The sequence below is a fragment of the Siphateles boraxobius genome, unplaced genomic scaffold (assembly GCF_051911475.1).
Source record: "Siphateles boraxobius isolate OS27281-9 unplaced genomic scaffold, OSU_SipBor_1 46, whole genome shotgun sequence".
NCBI classification, from domain to species: Eukaryota; Metazoa; Chordata; class Actinopteri; order Cypriniformes; family Leuciscidae; genus Siphateles; species Siphateles boraxobius.
This window is the reverse complement of record NW_027509097.1, coordinates 18,690,286-18,713,967: the sequence shown is the minus strand read 5'-3', so window position 1 is coordinate 18,713,967 and position 23,682 is coordinate 18,690,286. Positions and strand designations below refer to the sequence as shown.

At 39.4% G+C, this 23,682-nt stretch overlaps 1 protein-coding gene across 2 annotated transcripts; it reads right to left on the bottom strand.

Moving 5' to 3' along the window:
• Window positions 1-628: 628 nt before the first annotated feature.
• Window positions 629-23,150, bottom strand: pcgf5b (polycomb group ring finger 5b). Of its 2 annotated transcripts, XM_077201196.1 has the most exons (9): window positions 22,942-23,150; window positions 20,863-21,131; window positions 16,040-16,136; window positions 15,600-15,655; window positions 15,059-15,118; window positions 9,752-9,897; window positions 5,349-5,447; window positions 4,006-4,095; window positions 629-2,344 (listed from the first exon to the last, which is right to left on the bottom strand). In XM_077201196.1, exons 2-9 carry the CDS (start codon window positions 20,972-20,974, stop codon window positions 2,297-2,299), a joined length of 708 nt encoding a protein of 235 aa, XP_077057311.1. In that variant the 5' UTR covers window positions 20,975-21,131; window positions 22,942-23,150; the 3' UTR covers window positions 629-2,296. The 2 variants fall into 2 exon arrangements, with proteins under 2 accessions (XP_077057311.1, XP_077057312.1); XM_077201197.1 differs by lacking the exon at window positions 5,349-5,447 and having other exon boundaries at window positions 22,942-23,085.
• Between the last annotated feature and the right edge of the window lie 532 nt (window positions 23,151-23,682).

Genomic DNA, 23,682 nt, shown 5'->3' with positions numbered 1-23,682 from the left:
CTGTACAAAGGGAAGAAATCCACTTCCATGAGCCCAGAGCCCAGGCAGTGACTTTCGCATCTTTCAGAACATCAACTCCCAGAAAGCAAAGCTGGTGGGCCTTTATCAACATGATGCTGAATGACTTTCCCATTTTAGAAATTGAAGAGTGATGGACACATGGACACACACACACACGCACGCACGCACGCACGCACGCACGCGCGCGCGCGCGCACACACACACACACACACACACACACACACACACACACACACACACACACACTCATCAACCATCTAAAAAAAATGAGAAAGCCGTCTCTTTTTTATGATCTTTTGGCAGCATTTTCTCCTCATTGAAAGCAGTGAAAGTCCAATCACTTGAAAAGTTGATGGATTTTGGCCATGGAGAAATGTTATCCTTGGCAGATGAACCTTAGATGAAATCACAGAGAAAATATGAGGCAATATTGTCGCAACCAGGGCTACACACACACCGCTGTGCAATGAGACCATTCAGGAGGAAGAGGGAATTGAACCATCTGTAACACATTCAATATAATAAACACTATAGTGTTTTGTCTCTTTAGAAATTTTAAATACCATGACATAAGTATGAAATCAAAAATGGTACATGGAGACCAATATCATCAATATTCATGAGTGTATTTTTCTTCCGGACAAAGACACACAAATACAATAACTCATGTATACAAGTCATATGTTGTAGTTCTAATCTATAGGAATCACCTCAGGAACTTTACATTGAAAAAAATAGAGTATTCTAAGCAGCATTTCATGTTTGTTACATACAACATACATTTCCATTCTTTAAAGATAAAATATCTACAAGGGCTTCTTACAAAAATACATGTTGATCGTTGCAGTACAAGGACATTCAAGGGACTATTCTAAACAAATATTATTCAGTGTCCAAACATTATTTTATATTTCAAAGTCACCTTTTTAATGTGAAAACAATAGCAAAATAATATTTTCTAATTTTAAATAGAAATAGAAATAACTCAAATTTATGTGAATTTATCAGAAGTAGTTTTTCAGGGAGATTTGTAAGGAAATGGAAAAATTCACAAATATAGTGGGGGAAAAGATGTTTTTGAACTCTGAGAAATTAGGTAGCTTTGTTCCATGCTCAGAAATGCAAGCTTTATCTTTGCCACATGGCCCTTGTGAGTATAATTGTAAGGCAAGGCAAACAGCTTTTAGCTTGTTATGCCATGTGGTCAGATGCTGTAGAGTGTCTTTGGTGCAATATGAGCAGACTAATATACTGTAATGTGGCCCAGCAAATCCCTTAATTCTATTTTGCAAGAATTAATTATAGTTTCTTCATTTGCTTTGACATTTCTTTCTTTGGACTACTTGATTCAGGATTTATTCTGACATAAAACAGGCAAGCATGACTCAAAAGCTTTAATTTAAGACAGCAATTATGAACATTATACCAATGTTTCTATAAAATCCGGGGGGAAAAAACAAGCCAGAGTATTACAAATTGTGAGGAAGATTTTAACTCATTGTCTGCCAGCCATAAACCGAATGACACGACGGTAAAGCTGAATTCTTTCTCAATTATGATGCCACGGAAGCATGATAACATTGTAAAACCTCTATTCGATGTGTTTAGCAAAGTTAAATTCAACTTCTTGTTTTTTTGTTTTGTTTTTTAAATGAGGCACATATGCAGAGGTCACCAAAACCATGTAAAAGAAACGGCATTTTTGAGAGCACAGAGGCATGGCCTATAATAAATAAAAACCCTTAAATGGGCAAAACCAAAAACAGACCAGCTTAAAACCCTTAGAGGATGTTTGAAGTTCTAATCAAGCCCAGAAGCTTTAAACACCAGGAGCCTAGTATTAAACCACTTAAAGTGACCTAAAAATTCACATTCTGTCACTCACCCTTATGTTTTTCAAAACCTTGTAGGGCTTGTTTTGTCCGTAGAACACAAAAGGAAACAATTCTGTAAAAACAACTCTTTAAAAACTCAACGTCTGTCAGAATCTCTTCATAAGATGATGTAATGGAAAAGGCACTGCCGCATTTACTTAAATTTTCATAACGTGACATTTTTAAAGGGAGCTACCATCAAATGCAAATTGCTGAAGGCCTTTAAACATGACTTTTGCGTCACTTTGGTAAATAAACCACAACACATGTTGTAAGTGACAATTTTTCGATAAAAAAACAAATGAAACTAAACAGAAGAGATGGGTAGAGCACATCTTCAGAACTGGTCCATTCAATTCGCAGTCTGTTCATAGGATGAAATTAGTGCAGGTTATTTCAACCTAGCCAAAGTCAATGCGTGGTCGATATTCAAGTACCATTGGGTATACCTGGAGAAAGAGACATGATGTAGATGAGTGTAAAAAATTTCCTTTTATGACGATATGCAAGCTTTATATTCACATAAATTTATAATTGAATAAAAAACTATCGTGCAATATAAAGTATTTTCTGATCACTGATTACAAATACAAAATCATTTAAGTTCATTGCAAGCTACCCTGCTGAAATCCAGCATTGCTATGCAGCACATGGTATGTTTTACATGTTGGGATTGCTCATCATGTTTATGGGAAAAGTTCATTAATAGGTTTTTAACAATTAAACACAATTTTAATATTGATGTTGAAATCACACTGACATACTGTAATTTAACAATTTCTGAGCTCATGGAACGTCTTTCTTTTAAAGGTAGGGTAGGTAATTTGTTTTAGAAACTTTTTGTTATACTGGTTAAAACTCTCTTCACGTCCTGATAGCAATCAATAATAGAAGTGGCCTAAATATAAAAACTAGAGCTCTCAACCTTAACACGTTAACACATTCGATAAATATTCTCCAGTTTAACGCGTTAAAAATATTTAACGCAATTAACGCATCCGTTTTTTCTGTCATTATTTGGCTAGAGTTACATTATATGATCACACTCTTCTTCATACAAATGCTTTTAAACCATTCAAGCGCAACAAGACAAAAGAAAACACGCTAGATTCGGGTTCCGTTTCGTTCTTGAACGAACAGTAACACACACATTTATGCCAAAATGTCCGTTTTGTCAAGTATCCTCATAAGAGCCATCTTAAATGAGTTAAATAAAGCCTTAAATGAGCGAAGACTTGTGAGAGAATTAGACGCGTGTGAGATCCGCGTTTCTGTCAGCAGCGGCAGATCTTAAAGTGACAGCAGCCACTAATTATATGACATTGATTATGGGTTTATGTGAGGATTGTTTTAAGTTCACTTAAATTAAAAGTTGTTGTTTTTCAAGCCTAATAAAAAAATAAAAAAATCGATTTCAATTACAATTACACTGCAACGTCGAATGGCTATAATTAATGTTTAAAATTAGGGGAAAAAATAATTTTCATGAGACTTCAGTAGCTGTATTAGTATTAGTGATACTGGCCTTCATTCATAAAAAGATGCCATTAAGCAAGTATTTAAAATATACTGTCTTTAAGTTGTCTCTACATTAATGTGGAGATTAACTGTGAAATTATTACATTATAAAATATATTTGAAAAATGTATAAAATGTAAGTGATTAATCATGATTAAATCACAGAATTTTTTTTGTTTAATCTAGTTAATTTTTTTAATCGATTGAGAGCACTAATTAAAACATGTACATATATCTTCTGTGGAAGCCTCAGGACCAAAAAATGTTCGTCCAATCATTGCATTCAGTCCTCATAGCTCCGTACTCCAAAACAGCCTTCTCCAAAAGTTACAATAATAATGCAAAAATTAATGAAGCACCTGCTCAGTTGAAGAGTGGAGACTCGACTGAACCAACTTGTTTTGGAATTAACCTTAAAGTTTTATGGCTGTCTTAGTTACTTTGCTTAACAATGTAAGTACCATGAAGAGCAAAACCACACAACTTTAGGTAATAGGGTCTGCCGCACTACGCATCCCAGTGGAAAAGATGAGAGGATTCAGATTTCACGCATAAGAGGAGAGGAGGAGATACTGGTATTCTCATGGCTTACATTTTCTCCCCGAAGCCTCCAGCGGGTCATGTAGATGAATTCCATGGTGTGGTCTTTACCCATGATCTCACCATTGCATAGAACATCTAGCTGCAGAAACAGTTAGTGATTATCAGATCTGTTTAATTGAACGGTAGTACAAAACACCAAAACAAGTATCAAACAACCAAAACATAAACAGCAGGAATATAGTAAGTGATGAAACACATGCAATGAAGTAAAAGAAACACAGAGTCCCGGAGACAAGATTATTTCATTTGTAGCGTTCCTATATCCGTCACAGGAATGTTCTGTTTAGTACGGAGGCCCGCACATTTCATGCAAGAAAAAAAAAAATTGTGCACACAATTTACTAATTTCTTTCCCTCGTGGAAAATCGAGGGAACGAATTACGTAGTAATTCCTGCGCATGATTTATAAATCGAGGGAACGAATTAGAAAATTGTGCGCACGATTTAGCCTACTATTTATTTTCCTGCATGTCATGTGCGTGTTAAATGTATGCCATGTGTTTCCCCCTTCCTAGTGTTTTTTGTTCAGTCCTGTGTCCTAGTTTTCCCGCTCCTCGTTAGTGTTCAGTTATACCACCTTTTATTTAGTCATTATGAGTTCATTAGTCCCAGCTGTGTCTCGTTTCCCTTGTCTATCCTGTATATTTAAGCCCTGTGTTTCAGTCTGTTCCTTGTCTGTCGTTGCTAAATGCCTGATTGTTATGTTCTTGTTCACGCTGTATCCTGTCTGTTAAATCTAATTTGTTTAAATAAAAGACTGCTGCAATTACGATCCAGCTTCCTTGGCTACTTCAAACAGTGCGGGGCTCCGTAGTTGAATTTCACTTTTATGGATTTTTGTTTTGTTTCTCTTCAGTTACCCATTTCCTTTGTTCTAGATTTCCGCCAGTCATTAATTGTCATGAACATTGATTAACGAGCACACCTGTCTGTACTTAGTTCATCAACTTGTCTATTTAAGTTTCTCATTTCCTTTCTTTCCTTGTCCAGTATTGTTGTTGCCATGCACTCTGTCTTGTGTTGTTTGCTCTTGTTAAATAAACCTTGTTGTTATTTTGAACCATTTAATCTGTCTTACTCGTCATCATAGGACTTGAATCATGGCAGTATCACTAGCAATGCCAAATTCATGTTTAATTACTGCTAAAACTTGTTTTACCCACTATAAGCACTATAAGCTTTGCATGAATGTGCCTTCAAAATGCATAGCAGAATTCTTATAAACGTGAGATTTAAACAAAATGCAGAGGCAATATGTAAATTCCAACAAATCATTCTATCTTTGTACAGGAAAATGGTAAACTACATAGACTAAATACATCCAAATGTTACCTCATAAGAACTGGGAAGCTTTAACTTCAGACTTAAAAACTTCTTAATTGTTCCAACAGTCACTCTTGTTGAGCAGCGAATAAATTTCTTCATTAAACCCTGGAAAACAAATAAAAAAGACAACAAATTTCCAAAATTTGTCAGAATATTAGAATGAGAATTTCTGAACAATCATGTGACACTGAAAACTGGCTGCTGAAAATTCAGTTTTGCCATCACAGGAATAAAAAAAAAAAAACATTTAAAAACTATATCTAAATGGGGACTACAGATGAAAATTATTCTGTATTGCCAAATCTGGCACATTTACATGATGGACTTACGTGCTCATGTTAATAATTGTGCATTGTCCCTTTTAAAATAAAGAATGAAGAAATAGAAAATGTCTCTTGTACTATTGTAACCTCCGTTCCCTGATGGAGGGAATTAGACGTTGTGTCAAGACTGACATTATGGGTGCCCCAAACACCTCTGATTCTTCCGAAAAATTTAAAATTTAAAAAATGAAAATTGAAAAATTTAACATTGAAAAAAGGTATTAGGTGTTGCCGAGCCAACCACTCTGCACTCTGCAGAGTTTCCAGTTAAACAGTCACTGCAGGCTAAAGCCCAGGAGGATGCAACACTCCTTGTGGAGTGAGCTTAAACGAAGGGCAATGGCACGATCCCCTGTGCCTGATATGCCAAGGCAATAGCATCCACGATCCAGTGGGCCAACCTCTGTTTGGAGACAGCCTTCCCCTTCTGCTGTCCCCCAAAACAGACAAAGAGCTGCTCAGAGTGTCTAAAACTCAGCGTGTGGTCCAAGTAAATACGGGAATGGGAATGTAGTGGACACAGCAACGATAAGGCTGGGTCTGCCTTGTCCAGGGGTAGTGGGAACATAGTCTGATAGGGATTATGTGAGAGTATGCTGGTCCGAACTCAAGGCACGATTCACTGACAGAGAATGCATGCAGATCCACCACCTTCTTGGTGGAGATGAGCATGGTCAAGAGTACCATCTTCAATGAGAGGTCCCTTTAGCTCCAGCAGCTCAAAAGGAACTATCTGTAGACCCGGCAAGCCTAAAGAGAGATCCCATGAAGGAATAAGGCTTGGCCTAGGAGGATTCAACCTCCTGGCACCCTTGAGGAGCCTGATTATCAGATCATGTTTCCCTAATGACTTACCCTCTTCTATACTGTAATGTGGCGCTATGCAGCCACATACACCTTCAAGGTGGAGGGGGACAGCCGTCCATTCTGTAGTGTTTATCATAATATCATTATGTTCTGTAGAGCTATAAATAGCAATAACGCGAAGCAGTGCACTTCACAACTTGAAGTTTACTTAGCAAATGTTGAAGGTATACACAATCACACCATGCAATCTAGAGCATAATACAACAATTGCAGCATAACCCAGTTTCTAACACTAAATAAATAACACCTCCAACCTGTCCTGCAGGAATAAAAGCACTGACTTCACTGCACATCTCTGTGGGTCTTCTCCGCTGGAAGCACACCAGTTAACGAACAAACTCCATTTCAAAGCATAAGGCCGACTCGTGAAGTGGGCTCTATCCTGAGTGATAGTGTCTGCCGCTGGTGATAGCCCACACAAGTCTTCCGCATCACATCCAGGGATTAGACGTGGAGGTTCCAGAGGTCTGGGTGCAGGTGGCAAGTTGTGCCCTGTCCCTGAAAAAGGAGGTAATTACTCAGGGGAATTCGCCAGAAAGGGGCTATCGCAAGGAGCTTGAGCTCCAATAACTATGTCGGGTTGGGCCAATACCTGCAACCAGTAGGACCCACTCTTCGTCCTCTCTGACTTTGCACAACGTCTGTGCAATCAGGCTAATTGGGGAAAAGCGTACTTGCGCAGACCCCGGGGCTAGCTGTGTGCCAGTGCATCCGTGCCAAGGGGGGCCTCGGTCAGGGAATACCACAGAGGACAGTGGGAGGATTCCTGAGTAGTGAACAGTTCTATTTGTGCCTCGCCGAATCAACTCCAAATCAGCTGAAAGACCTGGGGATGGGGTCTCAACTCCCCATGGAGCGTAGCCTGTCATAAGAGCGAGAAGCTGCGTGATTAAGGTCTTCTGGGACATGAGTGGCTCACAGTGACTTCAGTTGCTGCTGACTCTACAGGAGGAGATGGTGGGCGAGTTGTGACATGTCATGAGAGCAGATACCAACATTTATATACGCCACCATCGCCACATTGTCCATTCGGATCAACATATGCTTGCCACTGTAATGAAACCAAACAGAGCGAGTGACCAGGGCTGGAGCGAGGACTGTACTTTATAATGTGATAACTTCAACTTCCAGTGCCTGTCTCAACAAAGATGCTAGCTCTGGCTTTGCCATTGTTAATGTGGCAGCCAACGTGGATGGCAGAGCACGACAACTTTCACTTTGAAGAGGACGCTCTGACAGTGTCTGTTGTGACGACAACACATCTGGACACTTATTCTAAGTGAACTCCCACCCGTAAAAATGCAAGGTTTGTCCAAGGACTTAAAGTATGGCGACAGATCGACGTGATGGTCACTCGATATGTGCATCTCGTGACACGAGCATGAAGCCCATGCTGACATGGTTTCATATGCATCAACCCAAGTGGCGTTACTGCGACTGAGGATGTCATATGCCCCAGGAATCTCTGAAAATATTTCAGTTGTACCGCTGTCTTGCACTTGAACAGATTTAAGCAGTTCAGCACTGATCGAGCATAGTCTTGTTAGAGATGTGCTAATTTTGCCGAATGCAGTTCCTGCATCAATCCTGGCTCAGAACTACCCTCATGCAAATCTTTTAGTGCCTTGGCCTGCACAGCAGAACTACAAGGCTCCGCCGTTGGAAATGGAGTAAACTTACATGCCATAGAAGAGAGTCTGGGACGATTCAGCCAGGTTGACAGTTCATCCTCATCTGGAGCCCTGGATAATAAATTAGGCTCGACATAGGGCGAACCAACTAACCTTATCAATGAGCTCAACAAGGAGAGACAAGCACGCTGAGGAATAGAAGGTCCGTGGGGACTCACCCGGCAGAAATGCATCCATTGGTACCAATCTTTTTTGGAAATGTCTCTTAGTTGCTTGTTGAAGCACCTAGGGGAACTCTTTTGTACTAAACTGTGTGTGTGGAAGAGAGAATTGCTGAAATGCGCCATACAGAAATCCAAGGAAGCTTTTAGGCAGAGGTGAGTGGAGAGAGAATCACAGATACATTTTTCTCAGCTCCAAAAAAATGTGGAGCACACCAGCCTCCTTTTATACCCGTATAGCCCTCCAGGGGAGTGGCTGGCATGCAAATTCCCCTCGCAATTTCTCATTGGCCTTTTCTGAAGTATCAGGGGTGTTTGGGGCTCCCAAGTGCAACCCCTAGTGTTAGTCTTGACGTCAACGTCAAAGTGGCTGACAGATAAGGAACAGTTATTTTAAACTGTAATTATATTACACAATATTACTGTTTTTATTATATTTTTGATTCAATAAATGTGGCCTTGGTGAGCATAAAAGACTTCTTTCAAAAACACAATACATATACAGTGCTGGTCAGAATTATTTGCCCCCTTGGTAAATATGATCAAAGATGGCTGTAAATTTTATTTTTAAATAAATGCTAAAATCGAAATGCAAGAGATCAGAGAAAAAAGGAGGTTGCAAAAATATTTAATAAAAAGGGGCAAATATCTGTTCCCAACGTGTTTTGGAGAAAAACATTTATTTCATAATGTGATTTCCCCCCCACTTTCAATTATTTTACTTCAATGAAAGGTTAGATTTTTGCAATTTTTTAAATAAAATATCAAAAGGATTAACAATGCAGATTTATTTTTTACAGCCATCTTTGATCATATTTACCAAGGGAGCAAATAATTCTGACCAGCACTGTGTGTGTATATATATATATATATATATATATATATATAATTCCGACCAGCACTGTATATATATTATATATATATATATATATATGAAATAAAGCTTAATGTAGTTGCAGAGAAAAAAACATGAGATTTTATGAGACATCACGTTAACAAAGAAAGAAAGAAAGAAAGAAAGAAAGAAAGAAAGAAAGAAAGAAGGAAAGAAGGAAAGAAGGAAAGAAAGAAAGAAAGAAAGAAAGAAAGAAAGAAAGAAAGAAAGAAAGAAAATTATTAGCTGGCAGGGAGATAATGGTAAATTGGAAGACTTTAGTAAAGACTGAGGATCAGTCTCATCTTTAATCTTAAAATGTCGAACACAAGGATCTTGTGGGGAAAATCTGATCTCGGTTCACCTTTCCCTTATAAGGGATGAGGGGGCAAGACCAATGCATAGAGAAGATAAAGGAAGCATAAGACATGGAGTGGCACCAAGAAATGCTGACGGGGAGGAGAGTTATGTCGCAAAATTCAAAATGGCTAACCTTAACAATGTTCTCTCCCATCTGCCCATTGTTACGCAAGCAGTCCAGACAGATGGCTATCTGAGTATCACTCCTGTGGTAGTCCCCATCACCTTTATCATCATCCTCTTCATCTACTCGGGCTTTCTTACATATAGGGCCATCCTCTGGAAAAAGACAAAACAGTTGTGCTCATGCTAAAGGATTGCCATTTAAATCATTTAATGAAGGTTCTGAACTATGGAGGGATTATTGTGTCAGATAGAAAACTAAAAGTCTAAATCTGAAACTAAAAGTCTAAGTTGAAAACGAAAAGTCTAAATCTGAAACTAAAAGTCTAAGTCGAAAAATAAAAGTCTAAATCGAAAATGATTTTGATATTTAGGATTGGGCATTTTGTATTTAGGATTGGGCATTTTGTATTTAGGATTGGGCATTTTGTATTTAAGATTGGGCATTTGGTATTTAGGATTGGGCATTTGGTCATTTAACCATTTAGGATTTAGGATTGGGAATTTGGGGATTTAGGATTGGGCATTTGAGCATTGAGGATTGAGGAGTGTTTGCATATAAGGAGGCTTGGGCCAAATACTGGAGGCTGGGTTTAAAATGGCTGGTGCACAGAGGCACCTTATGGACAGCAGAGGGAGCTCCCAGTGCTAAGGAGCACACTATCAGAGCGTCCTCTTCAAAGTGAAAGTTGTCGTGCTCTGCCATCCACGTTGGCTGCCACATTAACAATGGCAAAGCCAGAGCTAGCATCTTTGTTGAGACGGGCGCTGGAAGTTGAAGTTATCACATTATAAAGTACAGTCCTCGCTCCACCCCTGCTCACTCGCTCTGTTTGGTTTCATTACAGTATGCTCCTTAGCACTGGGAGCTCCCTCTGCTGTCCATTAGGTGCCTCTGCGCACCAGCCATTTCAAACCCAGCCTCCAGTATTTGGCCCAAGCCTCCTTATTTGCATACACTCCTCAATCATCAAATGCCCAATCCTAAATCCCCAAATTCCCAATCCTAAATCCCCAAATGGCTAAATGACTAAATGCCCAATCCTAAATACAAAATGCCCTATCCTAAATACCAAATGCCCAATCCTAAATCCCCAAATTCCCAATCCTAAATCCCCAAATGGCTAAATGACTAAATGCCCAATCCTAAATACAAAATGCCCTATCCTAAATACCAAATGCCCAATCCTAAATACAAAATGCCCAATCCTAAATACCAAATTCTTTTTCGACTTAGGCTTTTAGTTTTCGACTTAGACTTTTAGTTTTCGTTTAAGACTTTCAGTTTTAGACTTTTAGTTTTCAATCTGACCCAATAATCCCTCCATACTGAACTGTTGCTTTATCTATTTTTCACACAGATGTTCTCTTAACTGTACTTTTGCTTTTTTATTGAACTAAATTGAGCTAATGGCACTATTCTCTTTTATAGAGCTCCTTTACAGCAGAATTTTAATTTGTTTCATAACTGATGCGTTTTTCAACATTAACACTGTTATTTTCTTGTTTATTACCGTGAAGCTGCTTTGAAATAATCTGTATTGTATAAAGCTCTATATAAATAAATACTTTTACATTTATTTACTTTTTTTACTCCCATATATTGTTAAAACACAAAATCCCTGTATCCGCCGATATACACATCGTATTGGAGATTTCCTTGAGAAAAAACTCAACAGACTTCCATTATGTGCTTCTTTGACAATGTGGAGCACAAAATCAAAACATTTCAGGCAAAGCTGAATAGATATGCTAATCCCAGACATCATCTGCATCTTTTCTCAGATTTTGTTTTATATGAAATAGATAATATTCAAAACAATGCTCTTGGGGAAATTATAAATGTGGTAATTGTCTATTATTTGCAGCTGCAAAACCTACAAGTTACCTTGGAGACTCCAACTATTATTAAAATGTCCTTCATTTTGTTTCATACGGAGCACAAAGACTGTAGATTATTGTTGAATTTTCAGCAGCCATTACTCCAGTCTTCAGTGTCACATGCTCCTTCAAAAATTATTGTAATGTGCTGATTTGGTGCTAAAGAAACATTTCTTATTAATGTTGAAAACAACATTATTGCAGCTTAATAATTTTGTGGAAAACAAAACTGTTTTTAACATAGCTAACAATTAGAAGCATTGTTAATAATTGAGCACCAATAATGATTGATAATAAATTAAAAATATTATAATAATTTTTGAAGGATTATGTGGTACTAAAGTAATGGCTTCTGAAAATTCAGCTTTGCCATGAATAAAATACATTCTAAAAAAAACTGTTATTATTTTAATTAATTAATTAATTAATTAATTAAATGCAGCCTTGGAAAGCATAGTGATGGTAGTGTAAATAATGTCTCAGGTTACGACTGTAACCATAGTTCCCTGAGTAGGGAACGAGACGATGCGTCAACAACGGTAGACAAAGGTGAAGGTTGGCCCAGACCTCATATGCAAGAGAAATAGCCTCGACTATCCACTTGCTGACCGTCTGTTTAGATGCAGGAAGGAAGGACCTTAGGTGGTCCAAAGCACACCAACAACTGTTCAGACTTTCTCCACTGGGAAGATCTGTGGACATAAGTGTCCAGTGCTCTGACTGGACAAATGAGGTTCAGTTTCTCCTGGTCTGAGTTTTTGAAGGGGGGAGGACAGAATGCCTGCAGAACGATAGGCCGTGGTATGTTGGTTGGAACCTTAGGAACGTAACCTTGCTTAGGATAGAGGAACGTCTTAACCATACCAGGCGCAAACTCAAGGCATGACAGAGATACCGACAAAGCCTGTAGATCTCCTACTCTCTTTAGTGAGGAAATAACTAGAAGGAACACTGTTTTGAGTGTCAGACATTTTTCTGAGACAGACTCAAGAGGCTCGAACGGAGCAATAGATAGACCTTCATCACCACCTGGGGTGGTGATGGCGCAGTGGATAAGACACATGCCTCTGGTGTGAGAGACCCGGGTTCGAATCCACTGTGAGACACCAATGTGTCCTTGAGCAAGACACTTAACCCCTAGTTGCTCCAGAGGCGTGCGACCTCTGACATATATAGCAATTGTAAGTCGTTTTGGATAAAAGCGTCAGCTAAATGAATAAATGTAAATGTTCTAGAATAGCCAGATCCCAGGCTGGAATTCTGGTACGAACTGCAGGCCTCAGCAGTTGGTCCCATGGAGGAAACGAGTAATAAGAGGATATCTTCCAATATTATATAATATTAGTAAGCAGGGATAGCCACAACATAAACCTTCAGAGTGGAAGGGGATAACCCTGACGTAAAGCTCAATCTTGCAGGAACTCAAGTATTGGACCGATAGTGCAATTAACTGGATCCCACTGTCGTCGATGACACCAAGAGGTAAAAACTCTCCATTTCAGGGCATATAGGTTCCTTGTGGACAGAGCTCTGGAGTTTAAAATGGTCTCTACAACCTCGGTTGAGAGTCCAGATTCTATGAGTCGGGCCCCCTCAGAGGCCAGACGCACAGGTTGAGGATGGAGGATTTCTCCCCCCTCCTGGGACAGAAGGTCCCTCCTGACCAGCAGCTCCGAGGGAGAGCCGTCTAGAAGGGAAATCAGGTTCGAGAACCAAATTCGGCTTGGCCAGTATGGAGCTACTAACAAGACTCTCACTCCCTCCTGGCGGATCTTCTCCAGAACTCCTGGGAGCAGAGCAATTGGGGGAAAAGCGTACAGGCATAGCCTCGGCCATGTCTGCACCATCGCTTCCAGACCCAAAGGGGCTGGATGCATAGGGGAAAACCAAAGTGTACAGTAGGGGAAAACCAAAGTGAAGCTGCTTAGTGTAACGTGACAGACAACAATAAATAAGACAGACAGAGTAACACAGAGCGCTGCTGAGGCACAGAAGCTAGCACGTTGCGATTCCGGATGTGCTTTTATCCTTTCCTGGTCATGACGTCACCCGCCCATGACGTTCATTCTCGCCATTAGACTAGTTGACACAAGTGCTCAGACGCATTCACACAGGGGCGTTCCAAAAGCGCTGTTGACGCATGGCGAGTTACCTTGAAAGGGAACTAAACAGTTACTCATATCTTTGAGCGCAATTAAACAGTCTGAATGTGTCTAAATTTGACAGTACATACAGTATGTCACACTTTCTGCAACATCATATAACCATTAAAATCTAACAGTTTAAAATTTTCTGTGCTCATCTTTAAAGTCGTAACTGTATAAGATAGCTGTACAGAGCGATTCTGTGGTTCCCTCTGGAGTCAAAGAAGCAGAGAGACATAGATTGAGGACACCTATACTGATGACTCACGTCATTCTACCACCTGTGATTCAAGGTCACAGAAACAGATTGTGGTAGATTAATTTGAGCAGTAAAGACATTTCTTGATAGGGAACAAAAGTTATACCAAAAGTCTGATGAAAGAAGTTTAAATGCTGAATACAGCAAAATAGCCTGTACCATTAGGTCACATTGGACTGATTCATAGCTATGAGATCCTAATTTGTTGGATTAAAGGGATAGTTCAGTCAAAAATGAAACTTTTGGAAAACATTTACTGACTCTCATGCGGTTTCAAATCCATAACACTTTCTTTCTTCTGCAAACCACAAAAGATGTTATGCAGAATTTTCACGCTGCTCTTTTCCATACAATGAAAATGAAGTGACCAGTTGTTAAGTTAAGCTGTTAAGCTCCAAAAAAGGACAATAGGCAGCATAAATGTTCCATAAAACTAGTCCATACAACTTGTGTGCTTGTATTCCAAGGCTGCAACGGAAATCGTATACTTTCCTACTGTATAGTAGACGAAACATTGTGTGTGAATTAAGTAGTATATGTTAGAATTTACAGTATTCATAAAACAGTAGGCAAAAAGTTCCATGGGGAACTACTACTACAAGATTACTGCAAGATTTTGAAGTGCACATCCAATTAACACTTCACAATCCCATGAGGCCATTGGAGAGGATTTGTGAATGACAGTGAAGTGACACAACTAACGCTGATAGGTCACATGGCAATGACTCAAAACAAGACAATATGTGATTTCTGATGCAGCCTAGTCATCTGATGTCGTACAAATTCTATTTTTGCTATTTAATGGTGCTTTTTGTCCTTTTCAGAGCTTGACATTTCATTGTCACCATTCACTTTCATTGTATGAAAAACAGCAGTGTCAACATTCTGCTAAAATTCTCTCAAATTTCATTCAGGTCTGGAATGACAACAGAGTGATTATATGAATGAAAAAAAAATATCCCTTTAAAACAGAGAAGCTATGTGGTAACATGACTATCAGGTGAGTGCATTTATAATTTGTGAGTCATTTTACCATTAGAATTTTCTTTCGATTTGTTTCTTCTCCAAAATTCAACCTCTTGCTGCTGTTCCTCTGGAAGGAAAATGAAAGGCAGGGAAAAGGTTAAATAAATGCCAGTTGATATTTGGTCTCTCTCTCTCTCTCTCTCTCTCTCTCTCTCTCTCTCTCTCTCTCTCTCTCTCTCTCTCTCTCTCTCTCTCTCTCTCTCTCTCTCTCTCTCTCTCTCTCTCTCTCTCTCTCTCTCTCTCTCTCTCTCTCTCTCTCTCTCTCTCTCTCTCTCTCTCTCTCTCTCTCTCTCTCTCTCTCTCTCTCTCTCTCTCTCTCTCTCTCTCTCTCTCTCTCTCTCTCTCTCTCTCTCTCTCTCTCTCTCTCTCTCTCTCTCTCTCTCTCTCTCTCTCTCTCTCTCTCTCTCTCTCTCTCTCTCTCTCTCTCTCTCTCTCTCTCTCTCTCTCTCTCTCTCTCTCTCTATATATATATATATATATATATATATATATATATATATGTATATATGATGAGCAAATTACTTAAAATGGCTCAGTAAAATACATACTTTTTCTAAGACCGGGCACAAGTTTGAATAGGACTTCTTCAAGAGTGTTGTCCAGCCTTTGGAGAAAAGAAATGTGAGCTACCAGAACACATGATGAGAGCCATATTTTCCCTGTCCCATCTGTTAGCAAGTTCAGGCTAATGCTGCTCTAGATCTGGTTATCATGTTATCATTCTGTCAGGTGTTGGGGTGGAGATGCATCACTGGTGTGGCTGGGTCATTCTCACAACTGACACTCTAGCTTTAGAAAACAATCCGGCTGTTGGCTGGAATGCCTCTCAACCAGGATGCGAAATCAAGTAGATTAATCTGATTAAACCTGATCATGGTTTGTATTGTTTTGTGAACTACAATGCGGCACTAAATCTGATCACAGACCACCTGAAACAGATTTTCTGAAGAGGTTTTGACTTAGGATATTATGAATAAGTGTGGTTTACCTTAACATCTCCAAGGGATTCGTTTCATGAACCTGGATACCACATTTTGGGCAATCATTGCTCTCCTCAAAATGCTGGACTATACAGCTTTTGCAAACTGCTCAGAAGCAAGAAAACAGAAGAAATTATTTTTTTTAAACTGAATGCACAAATAATGTTACCTGTTTAATGAACATTTAAAACGAGTCAAAATGCAATTAAAGCAGCTGTATCGGTGCAGTGAACATAATGATGGGCTCTAAACACACTCGGTGTCTTCCATAGTGGTATTTGTGGTTTCTACGATTTTATCCCACAATCTCTTGCATCCCCTTTAACATTTCACAATTCTAAATGTTGTACATAAGTACATATACTTAACTTTTTTATGCATGTAATAAAGTGTGACCAGAAAAACCTATCGCATTCCACCAGCAACGAACATACACTGAACAAAATTATAAATGCAACATTTTTGTTTTTGTGCCCATTTTTCATGAGTTGAACTCAAAGATCTAACACTTTTTCTATGTACAAAAAAAGGCCTATTTCTCTTAAAAATTGTTCACAAATAAATCTGTGTTAGTGAGTACTTCTCCTTTGCCAAGATAATCCATCCACCTCACAGGTGTGGCTTATCAAGATACTGATTAGACAGCATGATTATTGCACAGGTGTCCCTTAGGCTGGCCACAATAAAAGGCCACTCTAAAATGTGCAGTTTTACTGTATTGGGGGGATCCGGGGGGCCCCGAAAACCAGTCAGTATCTGGTGTGACCACCATTTGCCTCACACAGTGCAACACATCTCCTTCGCATAGAGTTGATGTTGCCGGATATTGGCAGGACCTGGAACACGCTGTCGTATACACCGATCCAGAGCATCCCAAAGCATCCCAAACAAGATCAATGGGTGACATGTCCGGTGAGTATGCTGGCCGTGCAAGAACTGGGAGGTTTTCAGCTTCCAGGAATTGTGTACAGATCCTTGCAACATGGGGCCGTGCATTATCAGTCTGCAACATGAGGTGATGGTCATGGATGAATGGCACAACAATGGGCCACAGGATCTCGTCACGGTATCTCTGTGCATTCAAAATGCCATCAATAAAATGCACCTGTGTTCATTGTCCTTAACATACGCCTACCCATACCATAACCCCACCGCCACCATGGGACACTCGATCCACAACGTTGACATCAGCAAACCGCTCACCTACACAACTCCATGCACGTCTGCCATCTGCCCTGTACAGTAAGAAACCGGGATTCATCAGAACACCTCTCCAAAGTGCCAGACCCCATCAAATGTAAGCATTTGCCCACTGCAGTCGAACTGCAGTCAGGTCGAGACCTCAAGCGAGGACGACAAGCATGCAGGTGAGGTTCCCTGAGATGTTTCTGACAGTTTGTGCAGAAATTCTTTGGTTATGCAAACCGATTATTGCAGCAGCTGTCCGGGTGGCTGGTCTCAGACGATCTTGGAGGTGAAGATGCTGGATGTGGAGGTCCTGGGCTGGTGTGGTTACACGTGGTCTGCGGTTGTGAGGCCAGTTGGATGTACTGCCAAATTCTCTGCAACGCCTTTGGAGACGGCTTATGGTAGAGAAATGAACATTCAATTCACGGGCAACCGCTCTGGTGGACATTCCTGCAGTCAGCATGCCAATTGCACGCTCCCTCAAAACTTGTGACATCTGTGGCATTGTGCTGTGTGATAAAACTGCACATTTTAGAGTGGCCTTTTATTGTGGCCAGCCTAAGGCACACCTGTGCAATAATCATGGGCAATAATCAAAGGGGGGTTGGATAGTCACTACCCACACTGATATTGATACAAGACACAATCAGGTCATCACTGTGTGGAATAATTGGTTGGGTAGATGGCTAAAATATAGTGCATAGTCCAAACAAATGCATAGTGCATTCAGAATATGGAATTCTTGTTATGGCATTAATGAACATTATATAAAAGAAAGAAAAAAAAGGAGAAATCAGAAACTGACTCAATCAAGAATATTATATAGTGAAAATATTATGAGTGAAAATAGCTTATGCATTGAGGAGAATAACAGTGGTCATGGTAACTGATCAACAGGTGACTGTGACACAGTGTTGGTCATGTATTTTAAAAGAGTGGGAATATTCACATCTAGTTTGCTTGTTACTTGGCCGATACAAGGAAGAGGAGAGACTGGATCCAAATGCCAGCAGAAATTTAATAAAAGAAAAGATAACCAGGAAATCAAAACCAGGAACATGAAACATGATTCAAAAAGCACTGAAACACAGGGGTATACATACACAGGATAACAAGAGGGTAACAAGGAACACCTGAGACTGATTAATCCCTTAGGAAACAAACAAGTGCTGCGTTCCACTCAACTTTTAGACACGCACTTGTGAACTTCCCTTAGCTCTTCCCCTTGGGGGAATCCCTGCCCCGATTTTGAAGTGCGTTCCACTTCGTAAAGTGGATGAGGGCAGCTTATATGGACAGACCCTCGTCCCCTCGATTTTGACAGAGTCTACTCCGATGTACACTTCAAGCAGCTCTATATCCCACAATTTAGCTTGTTTGTGAAGTCACAGCAGATCGCGCTTAACTGTGTGATTAAGTGTATGATATATTAATTATTTTGAGAATTAATCGCATAATATATTAATTATGTTGAGATTTAATTGCATAATACTTGTAGCTGCCTTATGTTCACTGTCAAAGTTTATACTATTGATGTTTTTTATAATTTGTGTAATTTTGTTTCTCTCCAACAGCTATAGATTATATAGCCTACCTATAAATTTATATAGCCTACCTATAGATTTTATATATTATTTCAAACAACTTATAAGCATATAGAATGTTGCATAAAACAAATTCATAAATAAAAAAGGGGATTAAATAATAAATCCGCTCCATAGTGAATTCCAAGTGATCAAGGGCTTAGTGCGTTCCATTTAAATCTAATGCACGAGTTCCGCCAGTAGTAGGCACTCGTGCAACGTAAGCAATGATGCACATCAGAGTGAACTTATACCTATACTTACTTTATACCTTATACCTATACCTTCCGGAGGGAAGTTTGCGAGTGAAGGGCATACAAATGTGGAGTGGAACACAGCCCATGTATCCACAGAAGCAAAGGCAAATAGGAAAGGGGAAGCAGTGCAACAAAGTGAACAGAAAATACACTTCAAAATAAAAGTGCATAAATACAACAAAGGACAAAGAGACAAGAATCGTGACAGTGCTATACCAATATGATACAAAAAGCAAAGTAGGTCCTTTACACCTGGGAATAAAATGACGATTAATTAACACTAGGCACCTATGAATTTCCACAGAGAGTATGTGAAAATCAGGATTTAATCAAGCATCATGAAATGAAATGTCCCTAAAATCAAATAATATTGAACATTAACAATAGCAGTTGTGTGATTTATTAGCCTAAAACACATATAACAAACACTGTGTTGAATGAAAGAATGAATGAATAAGGCATTTATATATCGCTTTTCATATGTACTACTGTACACCCAAAGCGCTTTACAATCATGTCGGGGTCTCTCCTCAACCACCACCAGTGTGCAGCATCCTTTTGGATGATGCAACGGCAATCACAGTACAATAGCACTAGTGCGCTCACCACTCACCTATAGTTGATAGGTGGAGAGGAGAGAGAGTGATAGAGCCAATTCAGTGGATGGGGGTTATTAGGAGGCCATGATTGGCAAGGGCCATTGGAGGGAATGTGGCCAGGACACCTGCTATTGTTAACCGGGGTTACACTACACTTTATGAGAAGTGCCATGGGATTTTTAATGACCACAGAGAGTCAGGACCTCGGTTTAACGTCTCATCCGAAGGACGGACGGTGTTGTATATATTAGCGTCACAGGTAATACAGTAGAGTTTAAATGGACACAGCTTTATCAGATATATGACAATAAATCATACGGAAAATGCTTTCTTCCTCATTCTGCAATCCAAACAATGCTTGAGTATATATCTGCATTTTATTATTATTATTATTTCATTATTTGCATTTAGCATTGCTTTTATCACCCACTGTCCATCAAGCAATCAGAACAGACCATTTTGGGGTGAGGGCCCATTGGTTGAGAAATCACCAAAAAACATTTCATTAAACTTTCACAAAAGCCCTATTCGCACTGGATTACTATTACCTGGTGACCTCTAGTCATTTGTAATAATTGCGGAGGTTGTTGTGATCTTAATCCCGTGCGAAGTGGCCATGTCTGTAATTCGTAAAGTAAAAATTTTCCCGCAAATGACCTACCATATTTCGCCGAACACTGAGGTCCTGTGATAATATTAGTCCGTGCGAATCGGCATCTCTGTGATTTGGCGGGGTCATATATAATTTTTTCAAGGTTTTTGTTTCCGGCGCGGCTTTTTATCCATCTTTCACGAAGAACGGAGGCTGTGTTGGAGTGTTTTGATAGTACTTTGGGTGCTAGGTCATATCGCTATACCTACAACATCCAACTATAAAATTTGCAGAAAGAGAAAGTTGAAAACCATCAGAAAAGCAAAAACAAAAATAATGATTAGATGGAGATGGATGACATGTATAGCAGCATGCGGTAAAGAACATTCTTCTGTTTATGATATACATATATAACGACAAGACATTTCCAAGCAATAGCCTACTGACATCATATCCGGGAGAAGTCAGTAAATTCGAGTAAAATCACAGGCTTCACTTATCCGTGTGAATGCGCCACACGAAATTCAGATGTGGGTGGGTAATTTCTAAATCACACGAGGTCCCTATAATACTTATTCAATGTGAATAGGGTTAAAGACTGTAGGTACTCACAGGTGTGCAGGCATTCTGTCACAGTGGTTGGCTTGATCAGGTACCCTTTACAGACATAACAGGTGATGAAATGGTTGAAGTCCTTCACCAGGTGTTTCCTATGTGATGTCATTGTCAAGTTACCAAAGTGGGGATGGAGGGAAAACAGATGGTGTAAGGATGAAGGAAGAAGGAAGATTTAACCACTCCGTGGCTCAACTGCTGAAGGGTCCCTGGCATTCTCGTCCTTCATGATATCATGGGTAATTAAACATGCCTTTTAGACAGACCTGTGGATGTGGATTCATCAATTAGACTTTGAAACAAAAATGTGATATCTTTTTTAAAATACTTTTTTTTGTACTTTAATTGCTTTGGAACGTTATATCATTATGTGATTCAGTGAGGCTGAATCCAAAAATCGCAAACTCTCTGAGTAGGAGGAACTTCTTTTGAAAAAGCCCTTATTTTGCGACTGTGAAAAGTATATTCTATATAGTATGAATTTGCATGTAATCTGGATATACTAGCCCACATTCATCATGTTGTCGTTTTTATAGTCATGTGACCTGGCTAACAGCGTCAGTTGCATCACTTCACTGACATTCACAAATGCTCTGCTGTGGCCTCATGGGATAGTAAAGTGTCCATTATATGCACAATTCAGAATCTGGAAGTAGGAAGTAATCCAGGGTATTTTTCACCTACTGTTTTATTAATTATGTGAATTCTGAAATACTACTCATTTCACATACTGTTTTTTACTATGTTTTGTATGTTGTAGGGAAGTATGTGATTTTGGGTGGATTGATTTACGCACACTCTTATTTATGCCAAAAGTATCAGTGGTTTTGGATTTTGTACTGACACCACTGGCCTACTGAAGTATGTTTACCAACTGCAAACAAAAGCTTTCCATCTTTTTTTTCTGTCTTATACTACTACTAGTACTCCTACAACACATTCATATAATGGACATTCCCCAATTCACGTCTATATTTTCCTATGGTTCATCCTTGATCGGTTAGAGCTGCTTGCTTGGACATTTATTTTTCTACTCCTGTCTTACTCATTGTGTTAAGGCTGGTTCATCGCACATATACTGACCCATACCATCTCTCTGGACTATGTCTCTGCCTACATTAAGTTGATAAGTAGGCCTATCTATATTGTGTTTGTTGTTATATTGTCTGGTTTGCATGTTTTTCTTAGACACTCTTTTATCTTTATGGTTTGCACTGGCTAAAACCGCAATATATAGTTAATATATGATTAATTATTATCCATAATTCTGAGTGCAACTTTTAATGTTTGAAAAACTGAATGGCTGACATTTGTTTGAGCGGTCTACAGGTGCATCATCACATGCGAATAAAACCCCGCCTACTGCTTCAAAACGAAACCATTGGGTTAAACTCAAAGTACAGAGGGGCTTCAAAAATCACATTAAATAAAAGTCCTGTATAAAATGGGGAACTCGTGTTATTTTGTAATAATAACCATCAACCGACACAAAATTTGGGCCTGTGAACGCTTGTATTTTGTCCTATTTTTTATTAGTTTGACGCCCTTTATCTTATGTTGGGATCAGACATATGAAAGGTTTTGACAAATAGATTCAATACGGGTTTGTCATATAGCCTATACTCCAAAGTTAATCCTCAATTAATCCTCATTAGCTACGTCGCTTATCATGACATCTTCACTACAGTAAGTGTTTTTTTAAAGTCTACTGTCAAAAACTAGTCGGTTTATCCTCACTTGGCCACCGTCAGTGTCATTCTCTGCGTCATCTTCCTGTAAAAACCCTGCGCTGCGTTACGTCGATAACGAATAATGAGCGATCAGTGCTGCACTCGTTTTAACTTGATGCCATTTCTACAAGTGTCACTTTCCGCAAGCGAGAGCGTATTATCGCTCACCAGTGCGCACTAAATAACCAACTCTACCCAGACAGCTAGTATTTTACATAGACAGACATGCTGACGAACTTGATATATGACACGAGACCGCATTCCCATCCCACCCGAAACTTTACGATGAAGGGAGAGCGTGAAAACGACACGCAGCTGCAGTCAGACAGTAGCGACCATCTCTTACCTTCTACAAATGATGGGTCCATGTCGATGATGCGCATTGATTTTTACAAACAGGCTTGACCGAATTTGGGCTATTGAATGTGATGGTTGTAGTAGCGGCACGGAATACGGAACTGCTTTCATCTGAGATGTTATGGGGAAGGGGGCGGAGGACTTTCCAGTTCTTGTTTACGCATTGCTGTTTTATTCATTCCATGGCAGATTGTCTCTGATTGGACACAAACTAGGGCGCAGCCTTCAATTACCAGCTAGTCCGGTAACAGTTTAGAACCAGTTTATCAATGAAGACAGACATGTGGCAGCCCTGTCAAGCTGGTGGATTCTGTATTACTTGTACAGGACAGGGCAGACCTGCTATTATAACAAGGCAGGTACCTGCCAGTTCATGTAAGACTGGTTTGTATTAATAAGGAGAGGCATAAGTAATAATGTTTTGACATGTCCTCCTCAACCCCCTTAAATTTATATAAATTGCCCTTTATTTATTTATTTTTCACAGCATCACTAGAATAAATGAAGAAAGATATTTTAGGTAAAAAATATGGGATGAGTTAAACAAATTTATACTCTCACAAAACAAAAATAGGCTATACAAATTACTGTTCAGTGTGCACATCACTGCATGCTCATGTTACATTTGTGTGACAACAAGGGACAATAACGAAAAACCTCACCGAAATGTGGCTGTTGTAAAATTCCCACAGTGGATGGCAACAGAAAATATTTCCCAAGAACTAGACAA

Bases quoted from the DNA above. Each gene is read 5' to 3' on its own strand.
- pcgf5b (XM_077201196.1), bottom strand. From the start codon at position 20,974: ATGACATCACATAGGAAACACCTGGTGAAGGACTTCAACCATTTCATC. The intron at 16,137-20,862 runs GTGAGTACCTAC...GCTTCTGAGCAG, and splicing joins GACAGAATGCCTGCACACCT to TTTGCAAAAGCTGTATAGTC. The intron at 15,656-16,039 runs GTAAACCACACT...TTTTCTCCAAAG, and splicing joins AATCCCTTGGAGATGTTAAG to GCTGGACAACACTCTTGAAG.